Genomic DNA, 13,647 nt, shown 5'->3' with positions numbered 1-13,647 from the left:
ACATGAAAGCAAGCCGACTTTTGAAAAATGCCACTAGAACCCATTTGTTCCAGGTGGGTTCAGGCAGGTTGGTGGGTGTGGGTTGGATTTTGCAACCCCCCTCCCTCTCTCCCCTGGCAGGGACATATCCAGGCTGCTGCTAAATAATCTTGTGAAAAATGGAAAGAAAACAGATCACTTTGGATCGATGATTTGAAGATTTGGTTGAACTTAAACATTGAATAACTATAGCCAGCAATGCTGAACTCAGATAATGCTTTTTACATATTATGGTTAGAAGTAGTTGATAGTTGCCATGCTTATCCTTTCTGGCTTAGTAAATAGATATTATTAGGCCTGGAAGAGATGACGACACATATTGATGCCTTACACCTACTAAATTTAAATTAAATACATGACTTCAATTTCATTTTTTAGTCATTTCTTATATTGCATGTTGATTTACATTGATCTGATTATTCTAGGGTGTAAAGTCTCCTACAAAGCTTATTGGGCTAGAAGAGAGCTGGTCACGTGTAGATGCTCGATATCCAGCTATGCTATTTAAGCAGCAATTGACGGCCTGCTTGGAGAAGATATTTGGATTGATTCGGGATAATTTAAAGAAAGAGATATCACCACTTCTAAGTCTTTGCATTCAGGTCAACTTGACAACAAAAGTAGCTTTCTTTATGCACTTTGATAATGTTGTTTTTTAGGGTTTATTCCTTAAATTTGGTTATCAAAAAAATATCATGATAATATGCCTTAAAATTATCTTAACATATTGTTTTAATATTTAAAATTCACTATCTTCATTACGAACCAATTTACTATGTTTTGAAGAGTAATTTTGCATTCATATGTGTTAGTTGTTATCTTTGGTCAATTAGGTTGTGTCTATATTAGGAATAAATCAGGATCAGACCTGTTAAAGCTTCATTTCTTCCAACCTGGTTTAGGAAAAGCCGAAATAAGGGAGAAACAGTTATTCTGTGCTTATTCTTGGAGTAACCACTCCAGGTGGATGGAATAACCTTTTTCCTGGAATAAGGTCCCCTTATTCCTTATTTGCCATACGAGCAAAAATACCCTCAATCATAGAGTTATTCCATCCAGGAATATAAAAGTCAACCAAACAGAAAAAGAAATAGTTGTTCCTATTCCACTTTTTCCTTTTTCTGAAGCAAAATGGCTTAGGGTGTGCTTGGATGAAAGCTAAGTAACAAGTCTTTTTGTTCAAAAATAAAATGTTAGGAATTTGTTCATGCAACAAAATCCTATCATCATTACTCAATCCTCCTCAAATCAAATATGAGATTAGTTAGAGAGAGCACAAGTCAAAGTTGAGAAGGATCCGTGAAAGGATTGGGCAGATTTTATGAATGGCTGTTTGTGTGACATCTGATTCTCTAGAAATTTGTTCACCGGCCTCTGCCGGCCTCCCTCGCCCCCCCTTCCCTGTTCGCTCTCTCTTTTCCTCTCTTTCCTTCTCCTTCTCCCCCTCTAGCAACAGGTTTCATTTCCGTTGCCGGAACCATCCCGGTTGGCCGTCGGGACGGCTCGGTATGAATGGTACCGCCCAGTTCGGGACAGTTCCGCCAACCCTAGTTATGCCTTGGTTCCAACATACAAATAGAAATTGAAAATCTAAAATTATAAAGTACTGATAATTTACACATCTTAAAATAGTTTGTCTTGTGCATTATATGGGTGTATAGCACATACTACATGAGAGAACCAGGCATGCCCAACAAATTACTCACTTTTATAACATAACACTGATAGTTCTCATGATGCTTCAGTCAATAATCATATGGAGCGAGATTTACTTCATGCTCGAGATGAAAGATAATGGCCCTTTTCTGCTGCTTATTGAACGTTGAAGTTGCCTTTTCTCCCCAAAGATTCTTAGAATTATAATAGAAGTGGACCTCAATTTTAATTAACATGTGTGACCAATTGATTCTTGATAAACAAATGGAGCTTCTTGTAAAGTTTGATTCTGTTGATAGTGAGCTACTTTCAAACCTTACTTATCTTTTCTAAAACATTCTTAGGAATGTGAAAGGAGTCAGAGGACTATTGCTAATATTATTGCCCTATTTCTTTTTCCTTCCACAGCCAAGCTATGGTAACTAGGTTTATTACTTTTGTCACATTCTTCCTATGGTCAAACATGACCACGGTCTTTCTGTTTCCAAGGATGTTTCTAATAGAGTGTTGAGGTTGAGGTGTGGTAGGACCAAGAATTCTAGTGCTAGTGCTGGTGGGCATGCCAACCACTAGCTAGTATGCCACATGTTTTGCTACATTATCACCCTTGCTATGCTTTTCTGAAATTAAAAATGAAAAGTTTTAGTAGATTTCACTAAAAATAAATTAGTAGGTCTTGTGGCAAGCCATGGTGACCCATGCTAGCTGCGTGTACTAGCTTAGCTTGGTACATGCAAGCTGGCATGGATCATACGTGAGAGTGAGACCTTGGGTAGAACTTGAAAGACAGCTAGAAATTGAGTACATAAGTAGAATGTTAGATGTTGGACTAAAATATTTCAAAAGATTGCATGCCAGTTGAGATGGCACGATCATATGTACCCCAAACCGTAGAAGGTCCTTATTTTAAAATTTGAATTCTCAGTTGGTTATGCTCTTCATTTTTTTTGTTTAGATTCTTTAGAATATTAATTTATTGCAGTATACGTTGAAAGGTGCAAGTATCAGAACCATATGCTGAAATTAGGTCAAAATGGTATGTACTCTGCTGGTATCTTATTGGCACGGTATTGCTGTGTGCTAGTGCTTGGCACATTTATATGCCAGTGGTTGGCACGTCTATGTGCCAATGGATGCCAAGCATTGGCACAACATCACATGGCATGATACATATCCTGCCAATGCAAGCCCATCATGGCATTGGCGTGCAATACCTCAATCCTTAATCAGAATTATCCAATAATCATTGTGCTCTGTGAAAATTATTAGAGAGTAACAACCTTTTTCACAAATAGTATACACATGCATTTGTTATGTTCTCTGATATCTTGATATTTTTATGGATAAATTATATATGTATTTGTGTGTGCACAAAATCACATCAGATCTTATAAGTTTTAGCATAATGAGATATATGTTCATTTCTATTTAAAATTATTTACCAAGCATGTGCTATATTCACCTTCAATTTTTCACTTTTAAGTTTCACCAATTTGTCATATGAAGGCACCTAAATCTACTCGAGCAGCAAGCGGAAGGAGATCTAAATCACCTGATGGTACTGTTCAGCAGCCAATGAGCAGTCATTGGGATCGCATCATCAAATTTTTGGATTCTTTTATGGACCGATTGCATAAAAACTATGTGAGATTTCTTTTTCTTTTTCTTTCTTTTATTTCTCGATGGCTGCATTTGGTTTGGGAATAAGAAAAAGTATAACAGGAAAAGTTATGCGCAAGTTATTCCTATACTTTTTTGGCTACAAATTCTGAAATAACTTTCGACAATGTGTGCTTGTCTGTATAAAGTGGAAGCAGACATAAATGATGGCTTTATGCTAGGAACAGCTTATAGTAGCTTGGTCTCGGGAGTTGGAATAGTCATGTTCTTTAAAGGCTGTTTGGCAGGCGTAAGGCTTATGCCAAGCTTTATGCCCTGCTTTATTGCAAAACCAAAAGCTTCCAATAGCTTTATGTGAGAGACTATACACTATATTTAAGTAGATGATCATTTCTGCTGAAGTTAAAATTTGTGTGAACTTCTTTTGCTTTTTAACTTTATGCTGTATTATTCCATGCATTCCTTTGTTGGGAATACATGATTGATACTTCTGTTGTCATGCCTTATATGTAATTTTGATGTCAGCTATATTTTGGATAATAATGGTGTCCTGTTTTAATTCCTTAGCTTAGATATGTGAAAGAATACAATGCTTAACAAGTCAAGGTAAAGACCGTTATGTTTAGGTCATGGTAGTTCAGCTTTCCTATTGCTGGCAATTTGTTGATTCATCTTTTAGCTAAACTGCTGGTCCTCTGTCCATTTGGCTTAGCTCAGAGTTTGCCCGAATTTGGTTCTTATGATATCTTTCTATTAATTTGTTTAGGAATTTAAATGCCAGCAAGTCTGATGGATGCAATATGAGTTTGGTCCATGTGCTTGATATCTTTTCATGGCTATCAAAGAATGTTTTTTCATACCCTCCCATCTGTTCAAATCATCATTATTTGTGTGCATTGAAGATGTTAGGATGATGAAAAAGGTTGTGCCACATGAGTTGCTACATATTTGATTACTAGAAAATGGTTTTCCTAGCAGTACTTTTCTTGAAAGTTATAGAAAATGGTTTGGTCTATTCTTTTCATGCTGTTCCTTGGGGTCCTAATTATTTGTATTAGTCTTAACCAAGGCCACCCCATTTACAGGTATGTGCCTGTCTTTGATCAAAAACCTCCATATTAGCATCATCATCCATGTTGTGATTGGTTAACTTTGTTTTCATTTCCTGTTGGAACCGTGTCACCATCTACTGCATCATCACCACAGCTTGCTAGTCTCTAACAGAATAGTAATTCCTGCAAATCTTTTCAGATTGATAGGTCATGTCAAAAATCCCATCGAGTATGGTATTGGGTGATGTATTACAATATATTATCTTTGTATTAGTCTATATCCCTCTCATCTAACATTTTGTGAATTTGTACACTTGCAATGTGATCATTATTTACCATTAAATATGTGATCATGATTCAGATTATACAACAAATACTTTTACTGTACTTCCATGAATAACTCAAACAAATAAAGATGAATATGACCAAGGTTTAAACTGGTAGCAGACCCCATACTAGCTTTGAACTGGATTGTACCAATATGGTACCAATACCATCGAGACGGACCGAAACATATAAGAAAACACAAACAAATAACAAACTGATAGATACCGCCTTTCGGTGCATACCGATTCCTAGAGCATCTTTATTATCGGTATGCAACCGATATGGTATATATGGACCAATATGTAATGGAACCTGTTTTGACATCCGGCACCTAGTATGGTGTCGTTTCTTCATCGAAATGATATAGGCCATAAATCAAGGTCTGCGGAACCATCCCGAACTACCCGGTTTGGGGCGTCCCGAGCTATACCGGCGGTGAACTGAGACGGTTCCACCATTGAAACCGAGACTCCTCGCCGGAGAGGAAGGAGAAGAAGAAGGGAGAGAGAGCGGGGGAGGGGGAGGGAGAGGGAGAGGAAGGAAGATAAGCCGATCGGGGCTGACAGAGGGAGAGGAAGGAAGAGAAATCGGCCGGGGCCGGCCGACCCCAACCGGCCTCTCTCTTCCCTCCTCTCCTTCTCCCTCCCTCCCTCGCTCTATATCTCTCTCTCTTTTCCTCTCTCGTTCTCTCTCTCCCCCGCCGTAGAAGATGTATTGGTACGGGCTCGGCACGGCATGGCACGGGCCCGTACTGACTCGTCCCGCCAGGCAAGTGGTACGGTGCCCAATACCGGTTCCGCCATCCTTGCCGTAAATGCTTTCCTTTTTTGATGGTATTTGAAACCTTGAGTACAACAAAGTTGAGAATATTTATGTGGATGTGTGCTCTATTTGCTAGAAAAGTAGAGTGAGGAATGAATTTGTTAAAGAAAACATAGGAGTTGCACTATTTAAGGAAAGCGTGATAAAGAACCAACTAGATGGTGCAGATCCCAATGAGGAAATGTGTTGTTTTGAAGGAGAAAGAGAGAGAGGAGAGAACTAACGAAGTTGCGAAAAGGGATTTGGAAAAATTGAAGTGGCATAAAGAGGTGATGGAAAGGATTAGTGAATAAGGATTTAGAAGCCAATCCTGAGTAAAAGAGATGGTGATCTAATCATGGAGAAGAAAAAAAATTTCTTAAACCAGCTCAACTTGAAAAAATGAGAAAGAGTAAGAGAATTGTGAAAGTAGGATTCTAGGTACCTTTTCTTTCATTAATTAAATAATAAAATTGATTTCAATCCTTCTACTTATACTAGTAAGGTCCATCCTTTCAAAATTCAGGTTAGAATCTTCTTTTAGTTGGAAGAGGTCATGGCTTGCCCAACATAGCCATGATTAGTGGAACTAATTACGAAAATATAAAATCCTCCTGGAGCTAGATCTAGACTTCCATATTAACTTTGTCTCTAGCTACTTTACCTAATTATTTTTAGATTGTGAGTTATGGCCAACCAAAGTCTTTCTTGAAAAGAAAACTTTTACTTTGACCGTCCTCTTGGAAGCCTAAATGTTATTGTATGTCTTTGTTTATTGCATGCATAGAACCCTTTAGAGGTGGCGCAACTTCGTAGATCTCAAAAAGTTATCCAATTTTAAAAGAAAGAGATTCTTAGTTAGAAGTTGTACGGAGAAGTTCTGCCTTCAGAAGCTTTGATGCATGATTCATCTTCTGATGTTATGGATCTTACTCCCAGACCCTATCTAGACTTACCCAATATGGCCAGCATGGTCCATGGAGGATCTGGTGATCCTCGTGAATAGACAATGGATTATGGTTGTTCTAAAGTTCCCATGCGTTAAGGTATCCAAGCTTATAAAACAGATTGAAACCATTTAGATTTTTTTTCTTTTGCCTCTGTATCTTTTTTTTTTTTAATATTCTACAATATCAGCCCGTTCCAAAATTTCTAGCTTACATTTTGTTTTTGTCATTTTTTTCGCTGGACCTCTTTATGATCTGTCATTAAATGTTTCACTCTCTTTTGGAGTTTCTATTTTTGTAATTTTGATAAGAAATTTTACAAGTTTACTGCAGATTATGTTTATTACAAAATAATCTGCTTACTAGAAATGCTTCTCATTATTGTTTCAACATGTTTATTATACTATTAGGGCATATCTTTTTCAGTCTTTTGAGGATAGCATTCATGTATTTAGGCTTAAAGAATGGACAAGAAACCAGAATGTAATTTTTGGTTAAACAAAAAAAAGCATAATGACATTAAATTTAGATGGAACATTAAGAAGAGTGCAAGGTCTAAAATGTTGAAACTTGGTTTTTTCGTAAGTGAATGTGGATGGAGGCAGGGTACACCGTATCGGTACCGGTAGGCAAACCAGTCGCCTATCGGACCAGTACAGTTCCGGTTCGGAGTACCAAACCGGAAGAAAGGAAAAGCGCGCACGGGGGCGCGCCCCCCACGTTAAATGCCAAATGCCACTCTGTGGCATGAATATCCTCTAGCTCGTGGCAGCTCGCGGGCATGGTTTCTAGCGCGGGGAACCGCGCGAGCATGCGGGCGCTCTTTCCTGCATGCAGGCCGGTGCGAATCGGTCTGGTTTGCATTAATACGCAGTGGAAACTGCTCAGTTCCGGCCCCATAGGGGCCGAAACCGTTTTCCACAGCCGAACCGGACCGGTCAGGGACCGGTCCGGTACGGGCCAGTTCAACATACCATGGATGGAGGAGCAGTGGGATTAAAGAGGAGCTTGCTAGCCTTTTTTTTAATGTAAAACTCATGTTAAGCTTGTATATATTTGACCCATTACCTGTCAACTTAAGTTTTCTTTTTTTTTTTGGTATCAATGGATTGGTTTGCATGGTATCATGGCTCAGGTTGCTGGAGGTCATGAATTCAAATCCCTTCCAGTTCAATTATTTATTTAATTATCCCCTGCTATCTTGATTCTTGACTGTCGTCTTGACTCATCTCTGTCTTGACTCAGTTATCTCCACGTGTGTGGTCTAGGCCACATGTGATGAGGTTCGTTAAGCCTGATATGCACTGCTGAACCATTCCCCGTCAACTTAAACTTTTGACATCAATTGATTAGTTAACAAATATGTATTTGATACTCAGCATCATTATCACATTTTTTGCTTCTTTAGAATTGAGAAGATTGTATCATTTTATATTTTGACTAGTAACTGTAGAATTTACTGCCATAATACCTTGGGAGCACACCTGTTTCAGTCATTCTTTCAAGTCAGGTTCACATCATGTGATTAATCAAAATTATTCATTTAGGTACCTTGCTTTTTTATCCGCAAGCTTGTTACCCAGGTTTTTTCTTTTATCAATATCCAGCTTTTCAATAGGTAAGTGATTCTTACATAAAGTTACTTTTATTGACAATAAATGAGATTTTGACATTGAGATTGAAGCTACTTATCCCATCTGTCCCACTCTCAGTCTGCTACTGCGACGTGAATGTTGCACATTTTCTAATGGGGAGTATGTAAAATCTGGGCTTGCAGTGCTGGAAAAGTGGATTTCTGATTCTACAGAGGAGGTGAATATAATTTTATCCCCTATGCAGTTGATATATTACAAACTAATACTTTATCTGCTGTAGTTTGCAGGTACATCATGGCATGAGCTAAACTATATCAGACAAGCCGTTGGGTTTTTGGTACTTATGAACTGTCATGATTGTCAACACTTAGCAGCAACAAGGCTTATGAGATTTATTTTCTTATTCTATTGTGGAAATATTACAGGTTGTACATCAGAAGAGGAAAAAATCTCTTGAGGATATCAGGAAAAATCTTTGTCCGGTAGAGTTAACCTTCACTTATTTTTCAAATTTATAAAAATATTAATAATGTGTTTTATAGGCAGGGTACAAACTACAAACCTTCTTTTGCGAAATGATTTTGGTGATAAATCATTTGATCTGAGTTTGACTGAATTTGGACAGGCGTTGAGTGTAAGGCAAATTTATCGAATATGCACAATGTATTGGGATGACAAATATAGTACACAAAGCGTCTCAAATGAGGCATGCTAAATTGATCTCCATTTTCCTATTCTTCCTACTTTTGCATGGTATGGCGTCTTTTGTTATTCTGAAAATTGGTTGGACAAAATGGCAGGTTGTTGCAGCAATGAGGGATATGGTGAACAAAGACTCTCAAAATCTTATTTCAAATTCATTTTTACTGGATGATGATCTGAGGTGAGTTCTCCACAAGGAGAAAGCTTGTTTGAGCTAGCAAACATTTAATTGGATGTTCTGGACTCTTCCATATTCTTGCACTGACTACTTTTACTTTTAACTATGTTATTTCCTACTGATTTTTCTATTGGATGTTTTATTTACTCGTGCTATTTAGTCTAATAAATATTCCACTTAGAATTCAAATTATTTCAAACATAATCAAAAATACCTGATTGAATGACCATGATGGTACAAATTCTATTATTAGATAAGAAAATATATTTTCTGTTGTTTATCTTTTTGATTGAGGACTTTGTTCATCAGAGGCAATAATCATATGTTACAAAAGGCCGCTCGGCTAATGGAGTAGCCACAATGGAGACCATCAAGTGGCTCTTTTATGCTAAAATTTTGCTAGCAGACCCTACCTAGCATTGCTTGGACAATCTCTCTGACTTTGTTTAAATGGCTTAAACTAAGTCCCCATCATAATCAATATCTTTATTGTCATCAAAAGACAAAACATATTGGGCTTTGTCTGCCCCCTTCATATTGAACTATCAGTTCCTGGTTGTTCCATGTTCTTTGATGGCTTTAATTTGCTTCATCTAGAAAAAACCTTCTTAGCTAAATAGATGCAAAATAAGTTGCAGTAGCTTTGACTTACAACCTCTTAAGTTATATTAGAGTTACTGTTGGTTGTTTTTGTTTTGTAAATTTTCAGGGGTGGTAATTCATATTATCTCCATCATGGCATTTACTAGAGTAATTTTTATTTCTAAAGCAATTAAAACTTGTCTTCTCATCTCTATTCTTCAGGGCATCAGCCTTCCTATATCAAGGTTCTGCCATTTTGCTGACATCAACTCCATTGAAAATCTTCATAGTGCACAGTAACATTCACAATAACGCATCAGTTTTGTTACATGATAGGATAAAATTAGTCTTTTTTCTTAAAAAAAGGACTAGTGAATAGTTTGCCATCTTCTCCCATTCCCCTTTGTTGTTTGTCTTATGATATTTCTGGTTGCAATCAAAGGCATCATATTTTTCTACAGAACTCTCCTTTTTGCCGGAAAAAAAATAGAGGAATTTTAGCATAATCTGAGTGAAGTAACAGAAAACTTTTAAGATGGATCAGATATATGAAATGTTGGTGTGGCCTCAATTAGAAGGTGGTCCCAGATACAGTGGATAGTTTGAATGGTGGTCCCAAATACAGTGTAAGAAATGATTAGAAAACAATTGCACTAGAGAATTTGACCTTAGCCTTGTATAGGACAAATGGCAAAGTAGGACTGCTTTCATATGCACATCAGTCTCAATCTTGGGCCTAAATACCTTAAGTCTAACCAGGAGATTGAGATATCTTCTTCACTACATCAAGCCAATAAAACTCTTGAAAATCCCGACTTTGACCACTTTGTTGAGAGTGAGCATTCTGGCCAATTTGGTACCACTCTCATTTTTAGTCTACTTCTAGCATATATTCATGTGTAAATGTCATTTTTTTCCTGAGAAGTGTTACAGATTCAGAGGATCCAAATCACCAAGCTAATGACTGCACCAAAACATGAATTCTCAATGCCAAATTTCCCAATCCATTTAGCTTAGTTGTTAATTTAGGTTCTATAGTTCTAATTTCTAAATACCAAGTCCACCACCCCTACAACACAATTCAAGATTGATCATTCTTTCTGTCTATATTGGAGGTTCATTTTGTCAGCATCAGACATCTTAGGCAAGGATGGTTGAAAGACTCCATGTTATAAGCACGCATATCTCCCAAAAGAATTGCATGTTTTGTTATCAAGATAATCTAAGATTTTGCTCCACCATTAAATCACTAGTAAGGGAAGACAAGGTGGCTTAGAGCACAGTCCAAGTAGGAATCAGTTTAAACTATAGAGTCGACCAACTTAGCCAATTTGAAGACATTCCTGTAGTCACCATTCTGTGAACAAGAATACTTCTGACATCCTCAATTTTTGCAGCCCATGTAGCTTCACAACCAATGAAATTGCTCTCTCTCATATTCCATGTAATAGTTCTTTCAGTTCAACAACTCCTCAACATAGAAGGAGTTAGCACCTGGCATTGATCTACTCAGAACATAATACCAAAATAAGTAGCAAATGCATCCCTTGTTTCTTGCTTAAAAAAGTCTCTATCTGAAAACTAATGCCAATTGTCTGAGACTTACTACTAGGAGTGGCAATCCAGACTCGGCCCACCAATCAGACAATAACCTGATCTGAGATAAGCAGGTATGGGTTTGTTATAAATAGGTTCATGTTTTAAATGGATCAACATCACTAACCTGTTTAATAAGCAGGTCAGCTTTAGGTTTAGAGTCTTTTACCTATCTAATCCAGTTTGATCCATTTAATAGTCAGGTAGGATTAACACAATTATGAATTTATGACCCAACCTATTTAAGATCCGATTAGCTAATATAAGGATAAGGGTAAGATATAGGGCCTTGGGATGCAAGATTTGGGTTTCTTTTCCTTCTTGCACATTTGTGTGGAGAAACGGGGTTAATGTTGGCCAGAAGATTACCGTGTAAAATCAGGTCGACTGATCGTCATAGACCTGGCCCAACCTGACATGCTTACTAAATGGGTCTTACGTGTAAGGTTGTCTTTTTTAGATGTGATATCGTCTTATCTATTTAATCCAGGTTTTGCTTTCTGATCCATTTAATAAATAAGTCAGGTTCAGGTTTACAATTTTGCCCTATGACATATGCCTCCACCTGACATGGATCATACTCAATCTTACCCATTGTCACCCCTTGCTTACCACTGCATGCATGGAGTCCCCACTTTGTAAGAGCTACATTGACTGGAATTCGTTAACCTTCCAAAAAGTTGGTTGTGCTAAAATGGTATCTCCATCAATCATGTTCAACCTTTCTACAATCACGTTGAAAGTTGAAACATGGAAGCTACAGACTAAGGAATACTGCCTCAAGATTGCACTACCAAGTGATATCCTTTTCCTGGAAAGATCTATTATTATCCGCTATGAGAAGTGAAATTTTTAATAGTTTATGAAGTACTTGCCATCAAACTGCATAATTACACTTAGAATGCAATGTCAACTTTAGAATTGATGTAAATATGAGCACACCAAATCTCAAAGCACATTGAAGATGAAGAAAACCGTTTTTTTCAAAAGCTTTAATGTCCTCTTTATTTACTGCTTTTATTACCATATTATTGCATCCTGATGCTTCGGTGATTGCAGCATTCCATTTTCAACTGAAGACATATCAAAGGCTATTCCCATGATAGATCCAACAGATGTCGAACTCCCACCATCCCTTCGACAATTCCCATCTGCTCAGTTCTTAATCCAACCCCTTGAGCCACTACCTGCTTAGTTGAAAAACCATGCTATGAAATCGAACTTCTATTCAACATGCTTCTGTGGGAGTAGGTTATCAGAGATCTGAAAGTTCAAGGACCATATATGCTTGTGAACGGTGAAAGAGGTTTTGGCTTCAATGCTATTAAAATTGAAGATCATCACAAGCACTGGCCTGCTAACCATGCAATTTTGACGAAAAATGCTGCATAATCTAACATATAGAACTTAGGTATTGTAACCACTTGTAACATGAAATCCACTCTTCTTCACTAATCTAGCAAGTTTAGTTTGTTAATGTTTTTATCTAGCAAGCTCCAGAGTGCCGTGGATCACTTTGCGGACTGCATAGGGGATGGTTAAAATTGTTTTATGACTTCTATTGATTCATGTCACAGAGATCTTGTAGTTGCTGAAAATTTCTTTATATGATATATGTTGCTGATGACGTAGGGGGTTTGTGCAGAATGATTAGCTCAAATAACTTATTCAAGTAGAAACGGAAGAACAATTAGAGTTGGATCAATAGTTCCAGATAGACAATTGAGACGGAGTAGTTCTACAATTGGGCTGCATATGGACCCGGTCTTTTTGAATGCTCAGGATTGGCATTGTGATCTTTACAGGGAGAGCGAACAATTGTAATGTTCAGAACGTCTTCAGTAGGATTGCCTATGGGTTGGGATTGGGTCAAAATCTCATCTGGTCCAGTTTCGGATCTGAATCTCACACTAAAAGGGAGATGACATTCTCTTAGGTAAACAAGTATGGCAGTATTTTTTTTTTTTTTTGGTACAATGGCTGCTCACATTACTCTAGCATAAATGTAGCCTACAGAATCAAGTGAAAGAAAGTGACAAAGCATGGGTGGGAAGCTTCCTCATGCGTCTAAAGGACCTTTTTGCAATGCTGAGCAGCATAGGAGGTGAATGGCAGTATTCATAGTTGGTATGTACCAACAAGAATGCCATTGTAAGTTTAAAAACCCTTTTTTCCCCTTTGGCTCCCTTCCGTCGAGACTGCCGTTGGCCAGCTGCAAATGGTCATCAGAAGAATGAAAAATGAATTTACACTAATAATTATAATATTTTATACATTTATTATTGATTATACTATAAATATAATATTATATTACATTATACCATAATACATTGATATGTTATGTTAAATAATTTAATATTATATTAAATTATAATTCTATAGTACACAGTATTATAGTATTATATTATAATAATATTATATTACATTATATTAATATTATACTATATCATATTTTTATATATTAATATATATTATATTTTATTATGCTCTGTTTTATAATACTAGTAATGTCTTTTATGGTCATTTTGTCACACAAAAATACTTTTTCAGTT

At 37.1% G+C, this 13,647-nt stretch overlaps 1 protein-coding gene across 1 annotated transcript in view; it reads left to right on the top strand.

The window, feature by feature from the left end:
• LOC103716291 (protein OPAQUE1-like) overlaps positions 1–12,722 on the top strand; it is a 74,270-nt gene extending 61,548 nt beyond the window's left edge. Inside the window, 9 exon segments of the mRNA XM_026808181.2 lie at positions 465–641; positions 3,202–3,339; positions 7,990–8,060; positions 8,155–8,254; positions 8,318–8,374; positions 8,463–8,519; positions 8,663–8,743; positions 8,838–8,920; positions 12,155–12,722. Of these exon segments, the coding sequence (XP_026663982.2) occupies positions 465–641; positions 3,202–3,339; positions 7,990–8,060; positions 8,155–8,254; positions 8,318–8,374; positions 8,463–8,519; positions 8,663–8,743; positions 8,838–8,920; positions 12,155–12,290 (900 nt within the window). The 3' untranslated portion in view covers positions 12,291–12,722.
• Positions 12,723–13,647: the final 925 nt, after the last annotated feature.

This window comes from Phoenix dactylifera, chromosome 15, assembly GCF_009389715.1.
Source record: "Phoenix dactylifera cultivar Barhee BC4 chromosome 15, palm_55x_up_171113_PBpolish2nd_filt_p, whole genome shotgun sequence".
Classification (NCBI taxonomy): Eukaryota; Viridiplantae; Streptophyta; class Magnoliopsida; order Arecales; family Arecaceae; genus Phoenix; species Phoenix dactylifera.
This window is presented reverse-complemented; position numbering and strand designations above follow the sequence as displayed.